The 25,662-nt window shown below is 39.5% G+C and overlaps 1 protein-coding gene across 1 annotated transcript in view; it reads left to right on the forward strand.

Moving 5' to 3' along the window:
* Window positions 1-12,195: 12,195 nt before the first annotated feature.
* Window positions 12,196-25,662, forward strand: part of clmpb (CXADR like membrane protein b) — a 103,516-nt gene continuing 90,049 nt past the window's right edge. The window contains exon 1 of the mRNA XM_077225052.1: window positions 12,196-12,649. Coding sequence (XP_077081167.1) covers window positions 12,619-12,649 — 31 coding nt within the window. The 5' untranslated portion in view covers window positions 12,196-12,618. The remainder of the gene's footprint in view (window positions 12,650-25,662) is intronic.

Below are 25,662 nucleotides of genomic sequence, written 5' to 3' on the forward strand. Positions count from 1 at the left end.
TAGGTGTAATTAACACTCTGGTGCTGCTCGAATGGCTATTTCAATAAAATGAATGTTTTAGATCATTAATGTTTTTTATTTCATATTTTGTATTTTTAGGTGGATTTTATGGTGATATTTTTGAGCATAGACCTGACAATGAAATTTCCAACTTAAATCTTGTAATAGTTTGCAGTTTAGTTTCATTTTAAAGAAGACACTTGGCAGATTATTGATGAAGTTAAAAAAAGAAACACGAAAAAGTTAGAGAAGTTACAGTTCATTATTATGACAAATGCATAAATATTCTATTTTTAAATTTAAATGAATGAATATATTTTCCAAAACTTGTAAAACTGCGAGAAAATCAAAGCCATAAATCTAAACAAGTTGTGTTCCAATTTTGAGGTTGATATCTCACATGACCTTTCAGTAAGATGTTTTTTTTTTGGCGCAGTACCAAGCGCTTCCACTAGATGAAATTTGCTTCACATTTGTTTTGAATGTGCTCAGTTTTGAACTGTACAAGTGTGACTATTTTTTCGGGACCATTTAACCTTGACAAAGTAGACGGAGCAACTTTTCTGTATTTACAGTTATGGCAAAACACGCATGGACGAGTGACATATGTGCGCATTTTCCAGTGAAAAATATCCCGCTATAACACCTATAACAGGCTTACCATAGTAAATCAGGGTAAGACTGTTATGAGGATGCAGGAGGTGAACCCACATGCAGACAGAGTGCGATGAACACAAGGTTTATTGGTAACAAAACAGGAAAACAAAACCCACGAGGGGGAACAACACAACTAGACTAGACAATGACTGAACAATAAAATGACAATTCTTCAAATAAACTCTCACAAAGACAAGACTCTACACTAAGTACTCATGGGTAAGATATAGCAAGGCATAGCAACATAGACAGATTCGACAACATTCCGCATAAATAGGCAATGAACCTCCACAAGACAGCAAACACAAGGGGATTAAATACCAATAATCTAACGAGGGGAACAGGTGACGCTAACAAGGCAATCATGACTAAACAAGGATAACAAGGGGGCGGGGTTGCAAGACGAGACAACACAAGCACATGGCCAAAACAACAGACCATGCGCTTGTACATAAAACATGGGTCTGTCATGATCCTGCCACAATACTAGAAGAATACAAGGACATGATGGCAGAATCATGACAAAGACAAAAACATGTTTTGGAAGTAGGATTGATGATGTATTGACTCGTTATTTACATTTAGTTAATTTTGAACAAAAAAAGTTGCGTAGTGTACTTTTTTTTTTTTACTTCCCAATGCTACTTATGAGTATGTTCGCATATACTGTATATGATGGCATATTTAGTTTGTAACTGTGAAAGCTATAAAATATCAGCAGCTACTTTCATGTACCATTGCAAAAAATGTCTATGTTTATTTTCTATGTTATTAAATACTTATTAAAACATTGACTTATTACAAAGACTTATTAAACATTGGTGTTCCACAGAAGAAAAATAAATGCATAGAGCTTTGGAATGAAAATAATTTTTTGAATTTCTGTTTTTAGGTCTATGCCTTTAAGAAAGCAGGGCAGCTACTTTTAAGACTACATCTACTAGATTTGAAAACTGAATTTCGCAACATATCTCACTATTCACTGATGCGTCCAGATAGCACTCACTCAACATTATATGTTTGGACTAATCACGGCTGCTCTCATGTTTTGCCAGGACAGTAAATGCGAGTCTATAACTGTTATCTTTGCAGGACTGTGATACAAAGAGTGTGCAAAGTAATATATTTTAGCAACTGTGTGAAAGTGAAAGGCACATAACAGGCACAATACCGGTATACACATGAATATCTATATGTTCAATATGCGTCACATGACTAAACTTATGTCATTTTGTTTTTTTTTTTAAATACCTCCATTTTCACAGTTCATACCACAACACGAAAACTGTGTTTTCAAATGTATCCACTTTGGAGAGCTTTTTCAAAAAATTTAAAACACCATCTCAGTGTGGACTGAAGCCAAAATGGAGAGAAAAAGATGCGTTTTGTGGACAAGGCGCTTAGTTAGTGTGGTAGATTTTTCCCCTACGCACCTGACTTAGGTTGAACCTGGTGTCCTTGACACCTGAATACATTATACTCAGTTGAGTTACATCTGAACGCGCGAGTCGAAAATCTAACCCCGCCTAAGAGTCTCACAAAGAGTCGAATGACGTCTCGTCCCCTATCGAACACTATCACTTGGGAATAAGGTCTCTAGTGTTCCCAACACGCTCCACACTATCACTTGGGAATAAGGTCTCTAGTGTTTCGCTAAATAACTTATTCCACTAACTAGCTTACATCCTGCGCAGGAATAATCAACAAACAGACTTCAGCAAATGTCCGTTAAATGCTTTAATCACGGCCGAGAGAGTACTCGAGCAGTTCTCAGAGCATCTCTCCCAAGAAGAAGCTTTAAGCTAGTCCAGAGGATCAACAACAGGGGTATGGCAACATAGGCCAACAACATTCAAAAACACAGAACAGAACGTTTTAGTACATGGTGTTTCAAAGTGTTAGTATGTTAGATAAGGTTAGATGTGAGGAAACATGGTTAGTTTAATATTGCGTTTAAAATTTCCACCACATTAATTACTCCTAAACACTGCAAGGGAAGCCTTAAACGCACAGGACTCCATAGGAAATGAAATAATAGTACTAAAGGTTAACAAATAGTTCAAAAAAGTTGTGTTAAAAGTAACTACTGAACAAAATGTTTGATTTGCTAATGAGAGAGTGTTCTTAGGTCTGTCACTGTTAGAAAAAAATCACTGTATGTCTGTAGTCCTGTAGGGAAATGAGAGAACAGAAACGAGCTCCTTATTCCTTACAGCTTAAACAAAATGAAAGGGAACTTTACAGAATACATCACAGACAGCTTTCTTACAAAACTGTCTTTCCTTCCTATGTGATTAAGAAGATGGAAAACAATTTCTCTTGCAGACCATAATAAATCCTTTCCAAAAAATCAAAAAGTCCCCTGTGACAAGAGCTTTAAAATTACCTCCGGTGTTTAAATTCATGTTAAATAAGGACGCAGATGTATATGCCGAAATAGAAACTTGTGATATGTGATGATCCTTCGATCCTCCTAGCAGTTATTCAGCTAATAATGGCCAGATGAAAGACAATCCTGAGAAGAACAGAAGGCAAGGTCAAAATTAACCTAGTATGGTTTATGTGGGTGCATACAAACTCTGTCTATGTATTCACTAGTGCTTTTATGTGTATGTAGACGTCCGGGCCAAATGAGGAAGTTCAGGCCTCTTGCATTGCTGGTAAGTTGTTTTGAGAGGTCAGTGCTTCTTTATGAGTCTTGAAACATGCACACCGCTGTGTTCTTCTCTCTGTTCTTGTTTGCCTGTCTCAGCCTGTTCTTGCTTAAACCTTCCATCTCAATTCTAATAGAAACAGAATAAATAAATCACCAGCCCAAACTGCCGTGAAGGGAATGTGGTAGTGTGGGAAGTTAGTTCTCTCAGGAACACGTTGAATACAGATCAAAGCTGGGTTCTATTTAATGTCATTTTTTCTAATCATGCCCTGCATGAACTGTGACTGACATTGAAAAAATACAAGAGAAAGCTGCATCATTACTCTCATCGCCTTGCTATTACTGGTGCCGCAGTTGTTCAAGCTAAAATGTGTCAGTTTAAAAAAAAATACTTTTTTAAACATAGGATGCTTCCTTTTCCACTAAGCCAAGGCGCGAGGACTCATGTTTTGAGTTTGTTTCTTATCTGTTTTCCTGTTCTGTCAAGTCAAGTCACCTTTATTTATATAGTGCTTTTTACAATACAGATTGTTTCAAAGCAGCTTTACAGTGATGACAGGAAAATAATCCAACAAAGTTTTATTCGGCTGTAAAGCAGATCTAGAAGAAAATAGCGTCATAGTCAAGCTTAAGTAAGTTCAGTGATGGTTCATTTCTGTAGTAAAAAAGTTATTAATTTAGTTAATTTATCTATACAGCTGCTTTGGCGAAAAACAGTAATGTCATCGTCCAGGCCAGTTCAGTTCTCATACAATGGTGTCAATGCAGGCAGATCAATAATAGTGTTAAATATTAAGTGTTTAATATTAAGCCAAAGGCAACAGTGGCAAGGAACCAAAACTCCATCAGGTGACAGAATGGAGAAAAAAAAACTTGAGAGAAACCAGGCTCAGTCGGGGGGCCAGTTCTTCTCTGGCCTACAAACGAACAGTGTATGATTATGATTCAGGCAGCATTACAGTTCAGAAGTCAGATTGGATCAGAATATTCAGAATATTTATCCAGTTGGTTGAAGACTTCATCACGTCGGTATGGAGACTTTGTTGTTGAGGTTTGTTGAGGATCAGTGCCACTGGCTGTTGTGTCGATGAGGCCTGCACAGGGGAGAGTCTAGTTGACACACAATCTCTGCTGACACTTCAGAAATGCGTTGTGGTCGTGTCTAGGCACAGGTCCACCATCTGATCTGGATACGGCCCGGATGACTACTAGCGCGTTGTGGTCGTGTCTATGTCATGGTAGACGTTTCTCTGTTTCCTTCTAGTCTCGTGTTTATGTTGTTGTATGAATGCACGTGTGTGAGTGGTGTGTCTGTATGACATCACTTGATCCGCTCCAGCTGCTCATCATCACATCACCAGCTGCAGTTGATCATCACCACACTATTTATACTCACCGTTGTTCTCTCATCCTTGTCAGATCGTTGTTTCATGTGGTTCGTGTTGGTGTTCCGGTGTCCAGTTCCTGCCTTGTGTTCCTGTTTCTTCGTCTGGATTCGAGTTTCTACGTTTGTCTCACCATCGTCTCTTCATCGCACCACTTCACGGATCCTGACCATCTTGTCCCTGCGTCACCGTTACCATCTGTTTGCACTGCCGATTCTGTGATTCTCTAATAAACTGTTTACTTGCAATTGCTTCCTGTCATTCGTCCTAGCCCGTGACAGAACGATCTGACCTAAAGATGGAAGCAGCGAGTTCACCGCAGAGCCCCGTGGACGAGTTTATTCATCATAGCACCAGGAGAATGGATGCCCAGCAGAGAGAGATCAGCGATACAGGTCGCGCAGTGCAAGCCTTGGTGACGCAGGTGTCCGAGCTCACCCAGCATATCCAACGGCTTCAGATTCCCACTGCGCCGCTCACACCGACCGTTCCCCCACCCCTTCCAGAGAGACCCACGATGTCGGAGCCCCGCCTGCCGGTACCTGAGCATTATTCCGGGGAACCAGCCTTTTGTAGAGCATTCCTGACCCGTTGCACGATGCATTTCGCTCTGCAACCACGCACGTTCGAGACTGAACAGGCTAAAGTGGCTTTTGTACTAACTTTGCTTACAGGAAAGGCAGCGCTCTGGGGAACGGCGGTGTGGGAGAATCAGAATCCATGCTGCGCCTCGTTCCAGACCCTCGCCGCCGAGATGAAGAAAGTTTTTGACCGGGCTGTCTCGGGAAGGGAAGCAGCCAGAACATTGAGGGAACTACTTCAAGGAGAAAGATCGGTCTGGATCTTCCTACCACACTGAACGGTTTGATTGATCTTGCTCTGCGGGTGGACGCTCGGCTATCTAGGATCGAGCGACGAGTTCCGTCCACCCGTACCTTCGGAGGAGTCGACGTTCCCAGATCCAGCGGCAGGGACGTGGTCAGCCCCGTCTTCGATCCCGACCCCATGCAGGTGGGTCGAGCTCGGCTTTCCCGGGAGGAGAGGGAGAGGCGGAGGTCCCAGGGCCTGTGCCTGTATTGTGGTGGAGCGGGACATTATGCTTACAACTGCCCGGTAAAAGGCCAAGCCCGATAGTAAACTTGAGGCTACTATCGGGTGGGATCTCCGCCAGGAAGACCTCATCGACTACATCTACCTCCACGCTCCTCCCGGTTAGACTAAGATGGTCAGTCCACCAGCACGATTGTCTTGCACTGTTGGACTCCGGGGCGGAAGGTAATTTTATGGACTATAATTTCGCACTTACATTCCAGATTCCCCTCCGACCCCTCACTCACCGGATTTCAGTTCACGCATTAAATGGTCAAGAGCTTCCCATCATTTCCCACACCACTGAAGACATCACACTTATTACCTCTGGCAACCACACCGAGACTATTTATTTTCTTATTTTGGAATCACCCCTGGCACCCGTTGTTCTCGGACATCCCTGGCTGATCAAACACAACCCTCGTGTGGACTGGATTAATAAAGCTGTGCTGGAGTGGAACAAGGAATGTCATAAGTCTTGTCTTGTGTCTGCTTGTTCGTCTGTACCTGTTTCTGTGTTGCAGGAAGAAGCAGGGGATTTGTCTAACGTGCCCGTGGAGTATCTGGACCTGAAGGAAGTGTTCAGTAAGTCTCGTGCTGCTTCTCTCCCTCCGCATCGTCCCTATGACTGTGCTATAGATTTACTGCCAGGTAAGTCTCCGCCTAAAGGCAAGTTATATTCACTTTCGATTCCTGAAAGAGAGGCTATGGAGAAATATATTTCTGATTCTCTGGCAACCAAGTTCATTCGCCCTTCCCGTTCTTTTTTGTGGGGAAGAAAGATGGATCGTTGCGACCTTGCATTGATTACCGAGGGTTGAATAACATCACGGTAAAGAATACTTATCCTTTGCCGTTGATGTCTTCAGCCTTTGAGAGGTTGCAGGGAGCATCTATCTTCCCAAAATTGGACTTACGTAACGCTTATCATTTGGTTCGCATTAGGTAGGGAGATGAGTGGAAAATTGCTTTTAACACCCCTAGGGGGCACTTTGAATATTTGGTTATGCTGTTCGGGCTGTCCAACTCCCCAACAGTTTTCCAGGCACTGATCAATGACGTGTTGCGAGATATGATCGATCAGTTTATATATGTCTACCTGGATGACATATTGATTTTTTCTAGGTCTCTCCAGGAACATGTGCAACACGTCCGACGAGTGCTTCAGAGGTTGCTAGAGAATGGGCTTTTTGTCAAGGCGGAGAAATGCGATTTTCATGCACAGTCTGTTCCTTTTCTAGGGTACATCGTGTCGTCCGAGGGAATGCGGATGGACCCTGAGAAGATCAAGGCTGTGGTTGATTGGCCAAGTCCAGATTCACGCAAGGCCCTGTTAAGGTTTCTGGGGTTCGCCAATTTTTACCGGCGTTTCATTCGCAATTTCAGCCAGCTAGTCGCGCCTCTGACTGCCTTGACCTCCCCCCGAACTGCGTTCAGGTGGTCTGACTCAGCCGAGGCTGTGTTCTCTAAACTGAAAAGCCGCTTTGTTTCAGCTCCTATTCTCATAGCCCCTGATTCATCACGTCAGTTCGTGGTGGAGGTCGACGCGTCAGAGGTGGGAGTAGGAGCAGTGTTATCCCAGCGTTCACCTGTGGACGACAAGGTGCACCCTTGCGCGTTTTTTTCACATCGATTATCCCCAGCCGAACGTAATTATGACATTGGTAACAGAGAGTTGTTGGCAGTCAAGTTGGCATTGGAGGAGTGGCGTCACTGGTTAGAAGGGTCGGGGGTACATTTTATCGTCTGGACTGATCATAAGAATCTCGAATACATCAGAACTGCTAAAAGATTGAACTCCAGGCAGGCTCGGTGGGCACTTTTTTTCGGTCGTTTTGATTTTACTCTCTCTTACCGTCCGGGTTCCAAGAACATCAAACCCGACTCATTATCTCGCATATTTGATTTTTCTGAACGCCCGTCTACTCCCGAGTGTATTTTACCCGAAACCATATTTGTTTCAACACTCACATGGGAGATCGAAGCGAAGGTCAAGAGAGCCTTAGAAGGGGTAACACCTCTGCCCGGATGCCCACCGAACCTTTTGTTTGTGCCGGAGGGATTACGGTCTGACGTTATCCAGTGGGGTCACAGTTCTAACGTAGCTTGTGATCCAGGAGTTAATCGCACTGGGTTTTCAGTCAAGCAACGATTTTGGTGGCCACGTATGGCTCGCGACATTCACGATTTTGTTTTGGCTTGCTCAGTTTGTGCCATTGGTAAGTCTTCCAATCAACCTACAGATGGGTTACTTCAGCCGCTGCCGGTGCCTTCGAGACCCTGGTCCCATATCGCTCTAGATTTCATTACCGCCCTCCCATCCTCTCAGGGTAACACAGTGGTTTTAACTGTGGTGGACCGATTCTCGAAGGCAGCACATTTCATTCCCCTACCCAAATTGCCTTCAGCTAAGGAGACAGCGGCAACGATCGTAGATCACATCTTTCGGTTACATGGCCTCCCGATAGACGTGGTTTCCGACAGAGGTCCCCAATTTGTGTCCAAATTTTGGCGAGAATTTTGTAGATTACTGGGGGCGACTGTTAGTCTGTCCTCTGGGTTTCATCCCCAGAGCAATGGTCAAACTGAGAGAGCCAACCAGGATTTGGAAAGAACGTTGCGATGTTTGGTTTCCAAGAATCCTTCCTCATGGAGTCAGCAACTGTCAATGGTGGAGTACGCCCACAATATGTTACCAGTGTCATCTACGGGCCTATCTCCGTTTGAGTGTAGTGTAGGTTACCAGCCACCAATTTTTCCTAGTCTGGAGTCCGAAGTCGCGGTCCCCTCTGCCCACGCCTTCATCCAGAGGTGTCATCGCACTTGGACTAGAGCCCGCGAGACTCTGCTCCAAGTGGGAGCACGCACCCAGGTCAAGGCCGATCTCCACCGGCTGATACCTCCCGTATACGTCGTCGGTTCTAAAGTGTGGCTTTCTACCAAGAACATTCCCCTCCGATCCGTCTCGAATAAACTTGCTCCCAAATTTATTGGCCCGTTTGCTGTCACCAAGATCGTTAGTCCGGTGGCAATCCGCCTCAAACTTCCTCCTGCGTACAGGAGAATTCATCCCGTCTTCCATGTATCCAAAGTCAAGCCCGTGTTTTATGCTCGCATTAATCCGCTAGTCCTGGTTCCCCCACCGCCGCGACTCGTAGATGGGGAACCATCCTATTCGCTCAATCGTATTCTGGATTCTAGACGGAGGGGACGCGGATTTCAGTACTTGGTGGATTGGGAAGGTTACGGTCCGGAGGAGAGAAGTTGGGTTACTGCTAGAGACATTCTGGTTCACTCTCTTACTGATGATTACAATCGACAGGTAAGGGAGTCTGAGAACGCCAGGAGGCGTTCTTAAGAGGAGGGGTACTGTCACGGTAGACGTTTCTCTGTTTCCTCCTAGTCTCGTGTTTATGTTGTTGTATGAATGCACGTGTGTGAGGGGTGTGTCTGTATGACATCACTTGATCCGCTCCAGCTGCTCATCATCACATCACCAGCTGCAGTTGATCATCACCACACTATTTATACTCACCGTTGTTCTCTCATCCTTGTCAGATCGTTGTTTCATGTGGTTCGTGTTGGTGTTCCGGTGTCCAGTTCCTGCCTTGTGTTCCTGTTTCTTCGTCTGGATTCGAGTTTCTACGTTTGTCTCACCATCGTCTCTTCATCGCACCACTTCACGGATCCTGACCATCTTGTCCCTGCGTCACCGTTACCATCTGTTTGCACTGCCGATTCTGTGATTCTCTAATAAACTGTTTACTTGCAATTGCTTCCTGTCATTCGTCCTAGCCCGTGACAGTCTAGGCGTAGGTCCACCATCTGATCTGGATACGGCCTGATACGGCAGACTGCAGTTGGGATAAACAGAGAGACTAATATTAGCATAGATGCCATTCTTCTTATGATGTAACGAGTACATTGGGTGTTATAGGAAGTGTTCCCGGTTTCGGCTGACCTAGTATGCAGCCTAACAATCATTTAACGGATTTGAATAGTAGACATTTTTAATGTACAATGTGTATGCGAGGCTAAAGAGATGTGTGTTTAGTCTAGTTTTAAACTGACATAGTGTGTCTGCTCTTCGAACAGTGCTAGGAAGACTGTTCCAAAGTGTAGGTGCTAAATAGGAAAAGTATCTACTGCCTGCAGTTGATTTTGATATTCTAGGTATTATCAACTGGCCATAATTTTGAGATTGGAATAGACATAACGGACTATAATGTGTTAAGAGCTCGCTCAAGCACTGGGAAGCTAAACTACTTTATAAGTAATCAGCAAGATTTTAAAATGTCAGAACCGGGCTAATTTAGTCATACTTCCTGGTTCTAGTAAGACATCTACCGGCTGCATTTTCGACCAGCTGGAGTTTGTTTATTAAGCATGCCCCATGCTGCATGCAATCATCCAGTAGAGCATTACAATAATCTAGCCTTAAGGTCATGAACCCATGAACTAACTGTTCCGCATTTGACATTGAGAGCATATGTCGTAATTTAGATAATTATTTATGATGGAAGAATGCAGTTTTACAGATACTAGAAACGTGGCTTACAAATGAAAGATTGGTATCAAAGAGCACACCCCGGTTCCTAACTGACGACGAAGACTTGGCAGAACATCCATCAAGTCAGTATTCTAGGTTACTACGTGCTAAGGTTTTTTTGTCCAATAATTAAAAACTGTGTTTTATCAGAATTAAGTAGTAAATTACTAATCATCAAATTTTTTATAGCAGCTATATATTCTGTTAATTTTGTGAATTGATACGTTTTGTCAGGGTGTGAAGAAATATAGAGCAGAGTAAAATCAGCATAACAGTGAAAACTAACGCCATGCTTCCTAATGATATCTCACATAGCATGTACAGGGTGAAAAGCAACGGTCCTAGGACTGAGCCTTGCGGTACTCCATAGTGAACTTGTGATCGGTATTACATCTCTTCCTTTACTGCTACAAACTGATAACGGTCCGATAAGTATGATTTAAATCATGCTAATTGAATTCTGTGAATGTTGTGTTTCTTTGTTAGCTTTCTAATTTGCTAATTAGTTCTGTCATTTGCCTGTTCGTTTCCATGGTTACTGATTTGATTTGAGTTTCAGTTCAGGTGTGTCTCGTTAATTAGTCTCATTAGTTCCTCGTTTTGCTTTGTATTTAAACCCTGTGCGTCTTTCAGTTTATTGTCAGTTCTACGTTATTACTGTGTTGGTTATTCTGTTCATGTTCCTGTTATTCCTGAGTTTGTTCCTGAAATTAAAGTTAAAGCTGCTGCACTTATATGCTGGAATCAACACTGACAGATACTCAGTGCTTCTAAAAATAAAGTAATTCTATTTCATACTATACTATTTCAAAAAGATGATATTGCTAATTATGACCAAAATATTCATGAGGATTCATAACATGATTGGAGTGAATTCTATATGTAGTATCTTCGTGGAAATTAGCAACTATATTTCATAATTAGGAGGAGGCTGAAGCTGGAATAGCAATTAAGTAAGTAATTACGTATTAAGTAATCATTTAGTAGACATGCATTTATGCACTTATTCATAACATTGATTGGGATATAAAAAAAATAGACAAAAGTTTGATTAAGGCCACACTTTTTTTCTTTTTAGGAGAACAACCTAAAACATTTTAGGTAACACTTCATTTTACAGAGTCCTGTTGCATGTACTTTCTATAGTAATAGGAGTAAATTATGCATAATTATAAGCAACTAACCCTAAACCCCAACCCATATGTAGTTAATTAATATTACACACTTAAATGATAATTACACAGTAACAAGGACACAATAAATAGTGTAACCATATTTATTTTATAGTCTAATATATTTTATGTTATTGATACAATATATTCAAATCTATTTTAATATATTCTGTGTAACCTGCCAAAGTTAATATTTTACTGTTGTTTTGTTGTTGTTTTACAGTTTGTAAAAACTGTACAATATAATATAAAGATATATGAGTTCTAGTGACATTATAATATTTATTCTAATTTTATTATATAACAACACAGCCATTTAACAGTAATTTTCCAAATATTATTATTATGAATGAATTATTTATTATTATTTTATTAATTATTATTATTAAACACTTTTATGACATATGATACATATGCTGAATGCACTATATGATAAAACATCGTTGATTTTGCAAGATCCTTTTGTAGACAGTACTATAGGGCCTATATTGTGAGGCAAGCAACAACAAAAAATACTCACCCACATAAGAATGACGTGTCGTGTATGCAGTAACACTATTGTTAACATACTGTTCTTACACGGTGGCTTTTTGCATCCGCTTCCATCAGAGCACATGTGCTCTGCCCCTCTCCATCCAGACAGTGTGAGACTACAGACTCTAGAGGTCTCCATCCTTCAGCATCCACGCACTGTGCATTCTTCTGCATCGGCCACAGACTCAGAGAGAAAGAGAGAGAGGGAGGGAGGGACAGATAGAGAGAGAGTGAGAGAGAGAGAGGACAACGCGCAACGGCAACCTGAGACGCGTGTCCTCCCTCAGTGCGAACGGGAACTTTGATGATTTGACGGGGAAACCGATGGAAACGTGGAGATGATGTTCCAGTCCTTGATGATGGATTCGTCTTTCAGCATGTCCAGCTATGCTGTCCTTGTGCTCGTCTCCTAATAGACAGCTGATTCATTTATCTCCTCAAGCACTTCTGCTTTACTACAGCTTTTGTGATTGAACACTTGAGACGGCGTGAAGAACAGTGAAGGAAGCAGGGCGCATTGTTCATTTTTTCAATTATCATTATTATTAAGGACTTCCAGTTCATACGGGATTCGTGATGTCTGCAACATACCGCTCCTTGTTCCTTTGTAAGTAAACTGAGTTATTTATTCCTTTAGAGTATGGTATGCGGTTTCATTTTTGAAAATCTGACCTTGTGTTTTAAGTTATCCGATCCTATCGTTAGTAACATATTCTTCACCTTCATCCATGTCAAATAAGTTTGAGCAGTGGATGAAGTCTTCAATACGAAGGCATAAATATAACAAATTTAACCTGTAAGCTTTACAGAATAGTCAGAAGTCCTGTTCATAACAAGACCCCCACCCAGTGGAGTAAATCAAATCCAGATGCTTTTGGTTTTTGGTTTCTGATGAGTTACACCCTTCAGACAGACAACTCTTGAAAATAAGGGTTCCAAAACCAAAAGTTCCACGGAGAACTTTTAATTCACTAGTTCTTTAGAAATCCATCATGTTCTGGTGCTTTAATGAACCCAGAAACAAAATGCTGATCCAAAAACCTAGTAATGAAATCTCAAGGTCTGAACCAGGTTAGAACCCAGAAAGGGCATACAAAAATATTTTGTTTTTTGTTCTGTTTTTTCAAAAAGAGGATTTTATGACGAACTTGATGATCTTTATTTATTTTTAACATTATTCCATCACAGTGTTTGTGTCTGAGAGCCCAATAACATAAGTATAATGGGAGAGACCCTAGCTATAGGCTACAATGTGCATTTATGGAAACATTAAATCATAATTCATGCTGTGCATCATTCAAATACACAACAAATGTAATCATTTTTTAGTAATTACATTTTTGCTACGCCACTAAATTGAACGTTCTTTGCAGAGCGGAACAAAGACAGGGCACGCCGCCCAATCCAGATCTCTTAATTTGTTGTGACATCTGATGGCAAAAATAGATCCTCATGTTAAACGTCCAGTGATGAGCCGGTGGCGCGGGCACGAGGGTCTCGCGTGTCTGCGTGTGCTGGAGGATGTGTGAAAGCATGCATGCATCCATGGGTCACATTGGGAGTCCTCCACGGTCTCGCGCGCGGTTCATTGTCCTATTCTCGGGCGGTACGCATGCACGTTTGTAACAGGAGTTTAGTGCGCGTGACCCATCGTTTATTATAATCACTGCGCCAAACTTTGTCCCATCTTTCGTGTCCTCTGCGCGTCTATGTGATGCGGATGAAAGCGTTGTGTTGAGTCTAGTGACTATTGTGCTTTCCAAATGTATGATACGGTGTATTAAAATTCCTCACGCATTCTCCGTGCCGTGTTGAGAAGGTCAACGCTGCTGTAACACCCTTGACACAAGCTTCAGCTTGCCGAAAACATCTCCTTTCACTATTGTTTTATATCAACATTATTCATGCTTTCATTTTTCCCTCAAAGGTTTCAGCAAAGTGTTTGGGTCCTGCGAATATTACTCAGAAATTAGTTTGTTTTGAAATTCAGGTCTTACACAGGCTACCATAAAGAGTTCGTTACCAAAGATAAAAAAAGTAGAACATCTACAGTACATCCATCCGAGGAACAATGATAGTTGATTTAACACACAACCCAATAGCATTTTGTCACACTGTCTGGGGTAAGTTGTCACGTTGAGAACCTATAGCATAAATATTGTTTTCAGCTAAATGTGCAGCAAAACAATTACGAAACACAAAATGATACATGAGCATAAATGTAAAAGGTAGACTAACATACAAAAATGCCAAGACTATTGTCTTGGCAAACTATTAACAAATGTTAATAAATAGTTTTCATTTTATACTTGAACCCTTGTTTAAATGTTACCCAGTATGTTTGTATTTGCTTTTTTACTATAAACTTTAAACTATACAGCAAAATATAATGTTACAGCTAACATATCTGTCTTATAGGAACATAAAATGCCTGGTAACACTTTACATAAGTGTCCATGACTTAATTTGCATACTTAATATGAAATTATTGCTAGAGTAATTAGTAAGCGTTTATTTACATTTGATTTTTTTTTTAAATATCTACACTGCAATGTAAAGTGTTACCAATGCATTGCTTATAGCGCTGAAACTGTAACCCACACACCTATGGGATGCTGCTAGTTGGTGCTATCCCATTATATGGTGATGGCAAGATGGCAAGAGAAGACAGAGTGTGTTTTACATGCGCACTGACACATGCATCAGATCAAGGGAAATATTTGTTTTAATGTAAAGAATAAAATCCTTCATGTTTGCACATTTGCATTTGCTTCACATTAAGTAAGATGGTTATATCTAAAATATACATATATACAAATTCAATCTAATAATTTCTAAGCATACTTATCTATTTAAATGCGATATAAATAAATAGAATCCTGTTTAACTTTGAGCACTACTTTGAGAAATATTGATTTATCAATCAGGTTACTGCATTTTAAAGGTCATGCTTATTAGCTATTGTTTGTCTTATGATTTTTCTCTTTTTTGTCTTTAGGCATTGACTGAGCTTTAATTATTTTCAGACATGTTATTAGATACATTTTAATGTGTTGTCTGGTTAATGATTATCTACTTCGTCTGTGTTGTGGGAGAGGAATGGATTGAGAACTGACACTGTGCTTGTAGTAAATCCCATTGGCTTCTGCATTAAATTAGTTTAATGAAATAGCCTTGTAGTGTCATTATGAGTACATTTCTTCAAGAATGTATAACTCCATTAATTGAAAAAAAAGCTTTACAACTGGTATGTTTGGCGTGTAGAGCTCATCTCATTGCTGAATATCTGCAATGATAGTGAATCAATGTTGCATAATGGGGTAATTTCCATTTCATTTGATTTGATGCTTTCAAAGATCTTACATTACTTAAGTGTAGCACCCTTGAGGAAAGTAATATTTATTTAAAAGTCTTATTGCAAAAATGAGCTGCTGCTACTCTCTGGAAATGAGCTAAAAAAAGGACAAACCAACCAATCTGTGCAGAAATCATGACTAACCACATGGATGATAATAGTCTAACACCTCTTACCCCGACTGACTTGAATGGAAAACGTTAAATGGGAAGTCTTGGAAAGTAATAACAGATTGTAATTTACTTGTCAGGAATGTAATGGAACCATAATAAAGAACTTTCTCCATGAAAGTCACGTGATTAACGCTAATCCAACATAGAGACTCTGTGATGTTCACACTGTCAGTTTTGGGGATTGACAACCGCATTTACTTACAGGTGCGAGTCTCGAAAAGTCCCAAATACTGTCTGAATGAACATAGAAAGGAGTCAAGCCCGTATTCTCTTACCAGTAACCATATTGACAGTGACCATATCAAAGATCCATAAAACTTAAAAGTTTGATCATTTTTGATATGACAAGTCCAATCGAGCCAAGAGTTCATCCCATAAATCTTCATCAGCAGCTTTTATATCAGAGTGGAAAACTGACTGGAGCAGCTCTGGTGTGGAGAACAGTGACTGGATATAAAACGTTCAGATGCAATATAAAGGTCGCTGTACGTTACTGAAAGCAAAACCACAGACATTTTAAGGGTGTGGGTTCGGTTATAGAATGCGGTTGTCATTCACGTAAATAACTGAACTGTGTGTAAACGTAACCATATTAAGGACTCAAATACAGGACTGATGACACCTATGTCTCTTTTTACAAGATGTAATATAAGTCTCAGGTGTCCCCAGGATGCGTCTGTGAAGTTTAAGCTCAAAATATCCCACAGATCATTTATTATACCATGTTGTAAATGCCCATTTTTGAGTGGAAGGAAAAACATGCTGTTTTCGTGGATGTGTCTTTAAATGCAAATGAGCTTCTGCTCCCCGCCCCGCTTTCCAGAAGAGGGCGGAGCCTTTACAGCTCGTGCCTCAGATACTCTGCCAAGAACTAAAACATCAGTTTGGTTTTGGTTATCATCTCTATCGCGGTCATGCTCACGTGACATTGCAGTTCTTCATCATCATGAAAGTGTATTATCTGCATGTGTTTTAAAGCCATATCAGTCTAAACTTCTGATATATAGTTTTCTGAGCGCACACATCCCAAGCACGTGCAGTTCTCTTTCACGTGTTATTGTGCTTAAACTGTCAAATGCACACAAGGGAATGTCAAACAAAGTTCACATAAACACAGTCGGTTGTGTCTGTGAACATAAACAGCAAGTTAAGAAATCGCATGTGTATATTAGAGCTCCTACTGCTGTTTATGCTGTTAATATGAATCGAAAAACAAAAGAAAAACAGAAAATCACTCACTGCTCTTGATAGAATAGCTTTAGTAGCTTTAATAAGAATACATTTTTTATTTGAATGCTTCTGTTAAATGCTCTGGTGAGGAGATAAACATGGCGGACTGTGTACTGCTCACTGAGGGCGGAGTCTATGCTAATAAGGTGGAGTCCTTTAGCAGTCGTGGGCGGGGCCTGTGTAATGTGAGGTCACAAAAGGTAGAAATGCAAATGGCTTGTTTTGAGACACTGCTTATGATTTATGGGAATTAAAAAAGGAGGACGGGGTGGATTTTTACCAGTATAGGGTGGTTGTGTACACACTGCCAACACGCATATGTGCAAACACCATGTAAAAGTGAATTTTGCATAAAAGGTCCCCTTTTAGGACTCAAAAACAGGACTGACAACTGGATTCGGTTGCTGTGTGAACGTGGCCTGACCACTAGAAATTTGACTTTTTTTCAAAATGCAGTGAATGAATGCAGTTATCAGCCTACTGTTTTGAAAATCAGGTTGCCATTAGCTACGCTAACACGAAAAAGTCTTGGTTAAAGTAACTCGTTTTTTCATCCTGTGCTATATTTGGCTGATAACCACAGGCAGTAAGAAGATCTCTCATATCTGAAAATGACAGGACACCGCAGACCCAGAGGTTATAAAATGACAGCTCGATGCGCACGCCCCTGAATCACAGGGAATGTGCACAGAATGAATAAGCATGCGAAACGCTTACAAACTTTTACGATAAAAAGCTGCGTAGTGATGAGATCTTTGGCATTTTAATGGTTTTTGCCATTTTAATAAATTTTTCTTCTAGACATGGTGAAACTGAATGCTCTTATGATGTATATTACATTTTAAAAGGATTTTTGTTGTTTTGTACAATAAATATTTATGAGAAAACTTTTGCAGACTTTAATTTAGTATGTATGTGCAGATTGCAGAATGAAATGAGTGGGTCCGAGTAGCTGAAATTTTCATCTGGAGATTTGAATATTTTTTTTTTTTTTTTGCCTTGTTTACTGAAGCTCAGATGTTTGGTTAGGCAACATAAATAGCATTGCAATTTTCCCGAAGTGTTTTGGGTGTCTGGCTCACGTGTGACATAAACATTCCTGACGTTTTCCATCAGGATATCATCCAAATCAAGCCTATCTGCACTTAGGGCCTCACAAAAACACAGTGCTCCAGGTCTAACCTATGTTTTTCCTCCTTGTCTTGGCCACTGGATATTCTTTTTGTCCTGGGATAATATGGCAGGTCTCTACATTAAGCACTCGTCTCTGAGCTTCTAGTTAGCTGGTGCAGTGCTGTAATAACAACCTTCTCCTGAAAGACAGTGTGCTTGTTTCCTGCTGCCGCACATCTGAGGTGACATTGTCTCAACTCGGTAGTGAAATTCAATATTCTCCCTTTGCTGTCACCCAGCCGCTCCTCACAGAGCAGATAAACAGCTTGAAGAGTTCTCCAGATGTGTTATTCTACTCGTTTGGCCTTGAGGAACATGTGGTGCTGTTTCTTTTTGTAAATATGCTGAGACTCAGCCTGTGGGAGGTGCTTTATCTATGTGATCGATGTTTTTTTTTTAATGGTTGTGTGTGTCATTGTATTAATTTGATCATAGGCAGTAATATTGTGAAATATTATTACGATTCGAAATAACTGTTTTCTAATTTACTATATTTAAAAATGTAATTTATTCCTGTGATTCAAAGCTGAATTTTCTGCATCATTACTCCAGTCTTCAGTGTCACATGACCCTTCAGAAATCATTCTCATATGCTGATTTGCTGCTCTAGAAACATTCAATATTATTATCAATGTGGGAAACTGAGATATATTTCTTTCAGGGTCCATTGATGAATACAAAGTTAACAGAATGAACTCGATTTGAAATACAAATCTTTTTGTAACATTATAAATGTCTTGACTGTCACTTTTGGTCAATTTAATGCATCATTGCTAAATAAAAGTTAATTTCTTTCAAGAAAAAAAATCTTAGTGACCCCAAACTTTAGTGTGTGTGTGTGTATATATATATATATATATATATATATATATATATATATATATATATATATATATATACATATACATATATAATTGTTTGGGACAGAACTATATCTGTTTATCCAACCGATTGTGGGAGTATAAAGGAATATCATTCCTTAATAAAAAAAATAAATAAAAAAAAGTCATATTAATGCAAGGAGATATTTGTTTCATCATTCCTGGCATTTCTAAACACCCTTCCCTCAGCTGCTGTCTCATGTCTATAGACTATAAGAAAATGTTAGCTGTAATTGTTTTAAGTATAAAATTAAAACTCTTAATTATGAAGAAAACTTAACTGTTTGCAACAATGAACAACTATAACACACTCCTTGACTGAAAGAAAAAAATCAAAGGAACCCACAGTAAACACCAGGCCACGTTTGAGTCGTTCTCTAGCCCATAAATCTCAGACTCTTTTGACTCCCTTGGCTAAATTACTCCCAGATTACTTTGGAGCCGCTCAACAGGAACTGCCTATTTTCCTTTACGGCTAACCTTTGACAGATGTTCATGAATGGTCTGGTTTGACAATAATTCAATCCAGCTGCTTCGTTTTGTAGCAAAGCCCGGCTCGCTTACATAAGTCATTGGTCACGAGCGGCCCCCGCCCCTCACTCAGCCCTGATACACAGGTTTTGGCTTCTAGAATTGCATGGCCCAAAAGGATTTTGCTAATCGCCACCTCCATGCTTATTTGCAAGAGAAAGAATAGAGGATTGTGTGCATTATTTGATGCAGTAAATGACTATGAAAGGCAATGGTGCAAAGGCAGTTACTTTTTTCCTGATTCCTGGAAGTAATCTGTTTTTTAGTGAGTGTAAACAGTTTGATGAGGGTCCTCCTTGAGGAGATTAGCGCAATGATAAACAATATAGCCAGAAGAATTGCCAATGAACCAAAACAATGAAAATTGGGGAGAGAATTTACAGAACGATTTTTTTGGGGGGTTGGGGGGGGGGGGGGGGGGGGGGTCGTGTAATATAGGCTACATGTGCAATACTAAATGTTTACTATATAATATACCCATGAGTATTAATGTAAATATCATTTCTTTTATCCTATTATTAATTGAATTAATATAAATGATCTTATTTGAAAGAACTTAACAGTGACAAAAGTCTGTTGCGGTGTTTAACATGAAAATAAATTAAATTTGGTTATATTAGCTGTGTCTTTTATCTTATTTAACCATAATCACGATATTTGGATTAAGTTTTGTGTCTTGCACTTACCGGTAATACCCACGAACAGTCTCATACCTAGAGACCTTATGTGCCAGAGAAACAAGCTCGCTGACATCTTTAGAATTTTGTCTTTTGACCTTCTGTTTTTGCGGTAGCTCTGTATATTTCTATGGCAGCTATGGTGAATTGGATTTGTAATGTAATGTTCATTGTAATGTTTGAAGTGGATGTCATAACAAATGTCAGTTAGACCGGGAATATTTTAAAACAAACGGTTCATTCATAAATCCATAAGTTCTTACCATCATGCTGTGGAAATCGGAAACCGGAAGACAGAACAACGAGTACAGAGCTGAAAAGGGGCGGGCCTACCTAAGGTCTATAGGACTCAATAATAATAATGATAATAAAAATCATCATCATCATAATAATAACAATACTGGAGCCTCATCTCCTTTTCATTGCCCATTCTTTAACTCAAAACTACTCAAGTTTGAGTGCTGTGAAATGACTGGTACATTTCCCTCTCCACTTCATGTGAAGTGATGTTGTTTCCCGATTCCCTATGTCGTTTGCAGTGTCCTTTGAACTGAACGCTCCCTTCAGATTGGAATCTCAATTAAAATCGGCATGAAACTGAAGTCGCAACTGTCTTTCCTTCCCTATTATGATGTATATCAAAGTTAAACGGATTCTTAAAAAAATAATACATTTAGGATGAGGCTTGATTTTGTCTGTGGGGAACTGAATGGATGGTTGTGGTTCGCTATTGGTGGATCTCATGTGAGTGACAGGTTGCCCCGCCCTCGCTCCTGTAAACACGTCATCAGAGAAGACAAAATATGCAAAAGCAAGGGGAAGTTATTGTGGTTAAAGATTACGAAGGCACATGGATTTAAAAAATAAATACAATGATGTGAACTGCACAGGTAAATCATTTACAATAAATACTGCAGTATTCAATAAAGGAATAAGAATTGTCCGTTTTAATGTCATGGTAACTTTAGGATTTTTTAGGATTTTCAACCAATTCGTTCAAAAACACTGATTCATCTAGAAATGCTACTTTATGTAGATGTGCTAATTTGGCTTTGGCTTCATTTGGATCTAATTTCTTGGGTGAAACTAAAACAGGCAAAGTGCAAGTTACTCAATATCACACTTGCAGTCGAGCTATTATGTACAGTTTATGTAAAGAAACAATGCTATGATTATGTACAGTTATTCCTTAGCGAATTCCCCCTTTTGTATTCCCTTTCTTAAAACATCCAGAAAGAGCAAATGAGAACAGTGTCTCAGCTTTTGCATCATGTTGATAGCAGTGATTTCATCATGGATGTATATCATCTGAAGACTCTCCCCCTGAGCCAGAGGCTTTGCTTACTTCCTCTCGAGAAAGGAAACAGTACCTCAGTGAAACCAGGCAGCATGGATGAGGCTGGCGTGCTTGTCTATTCTGAGCGCAAGCAGCTTTTGATCTAGACTTTTTTTGGGAGGGAGGGAAGCAGGTATATTTCCATTTCCAGTGAGGAGCAGTGATCTGTCTATTCAGAGAGACAAAAAAATAAATAAATAACCCGATTGCCAAAAAGATTGCAAACGGCTCTGGAAGAAAAAAAAGCATATCTTATCAAATTTTGAAGAGTGTACATGAGGAACATAGATATAAAAGTAAGTGTTTGCTCTGGAAAGAATACCCAGGAGATAACTTGGTCTATTCTGAGAGATACAGCTTTGTTGATCCGCCGAGGCGGTTTTGTTGGAGTTAGAGAAATGGCTTTGTCTGGCAAGTGAAGCTATTAAGACTAGAGCTGTGATGACAAATGTTCTTCGGTGTTGTCACCACTCACCAGATCACATACTATCACGAAAATTATAGTTTTACCACAATTTCTCAATGATTGAGTGATGATGTTCAGCCTTTTAATGAACCTGTATCTTTTGCACCCTCTGTCCACCGGCGAGCTCAAATACAACTTTGCAGAGTGTCCTGGCTGCTCTTTTCCATACAATGTAAATAAATGTCAATGTCAAGCTCCAAATATGACAAAAAAACAACATGTAGCTATCTTACAATCACAGTGAACCGGAAGTTGCGACTGACTTCAGTTTTGTAACGTATTTTCTGAGTGGAAAATAGACAGTGTGTCTTGTTTGTTTTTTTCCCACTGGGAATTGATTGGATCTAGAAAAGTTGGCATTCTACTTTCTTTCTAAGCCGTCAAACTGACATCATCAAAGAAGGAAGGGGAATTACATTTTCAAATTTTGATCAACCATTCAACTTGCACGGATGAATTGTTCACCACAAAACTAGTAATGCGCACTAACCAAGTAAATATGGTCACTTCTGATTTCATGCTGACTTTAATTAGATAAACCAAAGTTAAAAAAATATTGAAAATCTTCCCCTCTTCTGTGTATGTGTCTTTTGCACTTGTGTACATTTAAAAATGGCATGTCAATATGCATTGCACCAAGTTCTTTGTTCCTAATGACTAATTGACATAATTTGATGTTTCTTTTAAAATACTGATGGATGGTGGCATTTTAAGTGTGTGTGGTTATCTTTTAGAATTGTGTATTCTTTTATGAAGCTTTTATTTTCTACTCTGATCTGATTTCATGCAGCAGTTGTTTCGCATTCGTAGGCATAATGTGTTCTTGCACTGATGCCCTGTACTAATTTACATTTCTCTTTGTTTTATCTGCTGCTTCCCACTGTGCTTTTGTATTTATTTTCTGATAAGATTGCATGCATCTGCAGTGGTGTCTGATGCAATGACGCAATGTATTCCAAATGAGTTTTCCCTCCTTTTCTGTTGCATTATTGCCACAAGTTTTTTTGTATATTCATCCAAATCCACTGATAATTGCTATCCGAGAGCCGTGAAATCTGAATGTGACAGTCTAAAGAGGTTGCTTATGTTGTGATTGCTTGATGTTTTCATAGCCGATGCACAGAATGCCTCAATGCAAGATATTCTATTACAGCAGGAAAGGATGTTTCATCATCAGACAGGAAAGTATCTTCTGTCTCCCACCAGGAATTCATTAGCATGAGACTCCTGCTTTATTTCCATTGGTTTGACAGGCAGCTGTAATTGAATTGAATTGATTATAGATAGATAAATATCTTCTCCACTGCAGACGCATGTTTCTCCATGCGGAGCGCGGCCTTTAGACTCTTTTTTGCTTGTATCTTTTTCTCTTTGTTCTGGGAAAGGCTGGAGACTGAATGTGAGGGGAAATGTTCCACGTCGCTCTATTTAGACACCTGCTGTTCCTTGCAATTTGAAACAGTCTATTAGCTCTGCTGGCAGGTCACTCCATTTGCTGTTTTGAACTGGTTTGCTCCAGGGTCTCACTTCATTTCCATCGTTTTAGCCAAAATGTCCTCCACCTCACTTTTGTTCATCCTTGACCACATGGTTTCTATCTGCTGGTCCACAGGTTTCCTCCGATCAATTCAGTCATGATCTGTTGAAAGGAAGCATTTGAGTCATTCCATGTCCAAACCATTCAAAATTAATTATGAATTTAATTATTTTATTATCTCATGTGATGAGAGTGTGTTATTCTCCAATTATTTTAAGAGTAATGCAGGTATGTGCATGTGTAGCCAGTCATACATATTTGCAAATGAAATGCTTAAAACCACGTAACTGTCATTTTAAGGGATAATGATGGATATTGTAAAAAGGATAGTTCCGGTCCTTGATTCTGATTGGTTGAGCCGCATTCGAAGCCGTTGTAAATTTCTCAACAAACATACACCTGTGACCGCATTACATTAGTATTACCGTGCAACTGCCGTTGTGATTCTTTGTTGCTGCATGTGTTGCTTGGCAACTTCTTTGGAACTGCATTGCTTGGTGGAGGAATAAATGTGTATAATGTTATATTTTTTGTTGCTTGAGTTTATCTTATGAATAAAATAAATATTCAAATGAATAATGTGATGGAGTAAACGTTTTATAAAAGCAATAAGCCCCTTGAAGCCCACTCTGCCCGCGTCGTGCCTAACATCGCCCCTTAGCTGTTCTAAATTCACTGTAAATCATGGCTTCACGAGGCATATTGCTTTAATATCATAGAGTCAGTTTAAAACATTGCAAAAATATTAGCACTTCTGAGCATTCTTACAGAAATGTAGGCCACTTCAAAAATCACATTGCAAAGTGGAAAAGGAATCTGTTTCATGGAATGACTCATTTGTTGTTGGCGGATACTTTGTTTTAACTCTGAAAGGTCATTAATTAGTGGAAGGTAACGGCACAAGCAGAATATGATTGCAACGATCGGTTATTGATTGATGAGATGCAGGCCATGACTGAGGATTTCACAATGCTGTTTTCTAAACTTAGTTAAGTTGATGTTTGTACTTCCAAGATGATGACTGTTATATTCACAGTTCCCTTAATGGACCTTTATGAATTTAGAGACAGACAGACATTAATGTTACATCAATTGTCAGTGTTTTACTTATATTTCATACTTTCTGAAGTTTGATAATTAAATTCATGCAAACCGGATTTCATTAATATTTGTTTCTTTTAGACAAGTTCTTCATAATTTACTCATAAATGAGTCCCAATTGTTTTGCTTATTTAACTCGGTCACTTTCCTTTGCAAAAATATTCACAATTCCAGTTTAGTCTGTTTGGGAATCTGTTTTATATGATTGGCTCTACTATTTTGAATCTTTTGTTTTAACATGAGACTTGTGGATTTTTCTGAATACGATCTTTTGCATTGTGTCCATCAAATTCCAAACAGGAAATAATTGAATGAGATAAATTATACTTGATTTACAGTTGACTTTAGTTTAATTCACTGTTGAGTTTATCCAGACATAGCCACCATCACATGTATATTGATCTAAACTCTTTTATTTTTCACTAATGTAAGAGTACTTAAAATAGAATATACAGTTTTGGCCATAAACCAAATACAGTAGTGGCCAAAAGGAAAATGGACATCTCCACCCTTTATTCAACTACTATTGAAAATGTTTTGTAAGCATGTTGCAAAGTTGTGCTTGGAGTAAATTTTGTTATTTGTGATAATGCAATGAAACATGACAAATTGTGCTGACACCATGTTTGGCCAGGCTGTCACAAAGAAATGATGAACACAAACAAAAATCTGTAGCTGTAGCTTGCTTTTTTTGCCAAATTTTAGTGTTTTGTTCTTCCCTCATATTTAAGTTATATGAAAAAAAAATACAAAATATTTTGATGGATGGTCACTTTTTTGCTCTTCCAAGTTAAATGGATTTTATTTGGAGAAATCTGGAGAGCTCCTAAATGGTACTTGCACAAGGAAGTAATAGGCTTGGGTGATGAATGGCTTAATTATCAGGCCTCAGTGTCAGACATTTCGTTCTTCATACTAGAGCAAAAACATTGCATAAAGGAGTATCGCTGATCAATCGCAAGCCTGTCTGCAATTAACTCCCTAATGCGCCTGATTACACTGACTCCAGCGCGCCCGTTTAACTAAGTGCCTCAACCTTTTAAACGGCCAGCCACTGCACACACTCACTGTTTGCACTCTAAATTAAGCCCCTTGTCCAGGAGCTTTCACCTTGAAAAAATGGTTTTGTGCACTACTCTGCTGTAAAAAGCACCCACCTT

This window comes from Siphateles boraxobius, unplaced genomic scaffold (assembly GCF_051911475.1).
Source record: "Siphateles boraxobius isolate OS27281-9 unplaced genomic scaffold, OSU_SipBor_1 98, whole genome shotgun sequence".
NCBI classification, from domain to species: domain Eukaryota; kingdom Metazoa; phylum Chordata; class Actinopteri; order Cypriniformes; family Leuciscidae; genus Siphateles; species Siphateles boraxobius.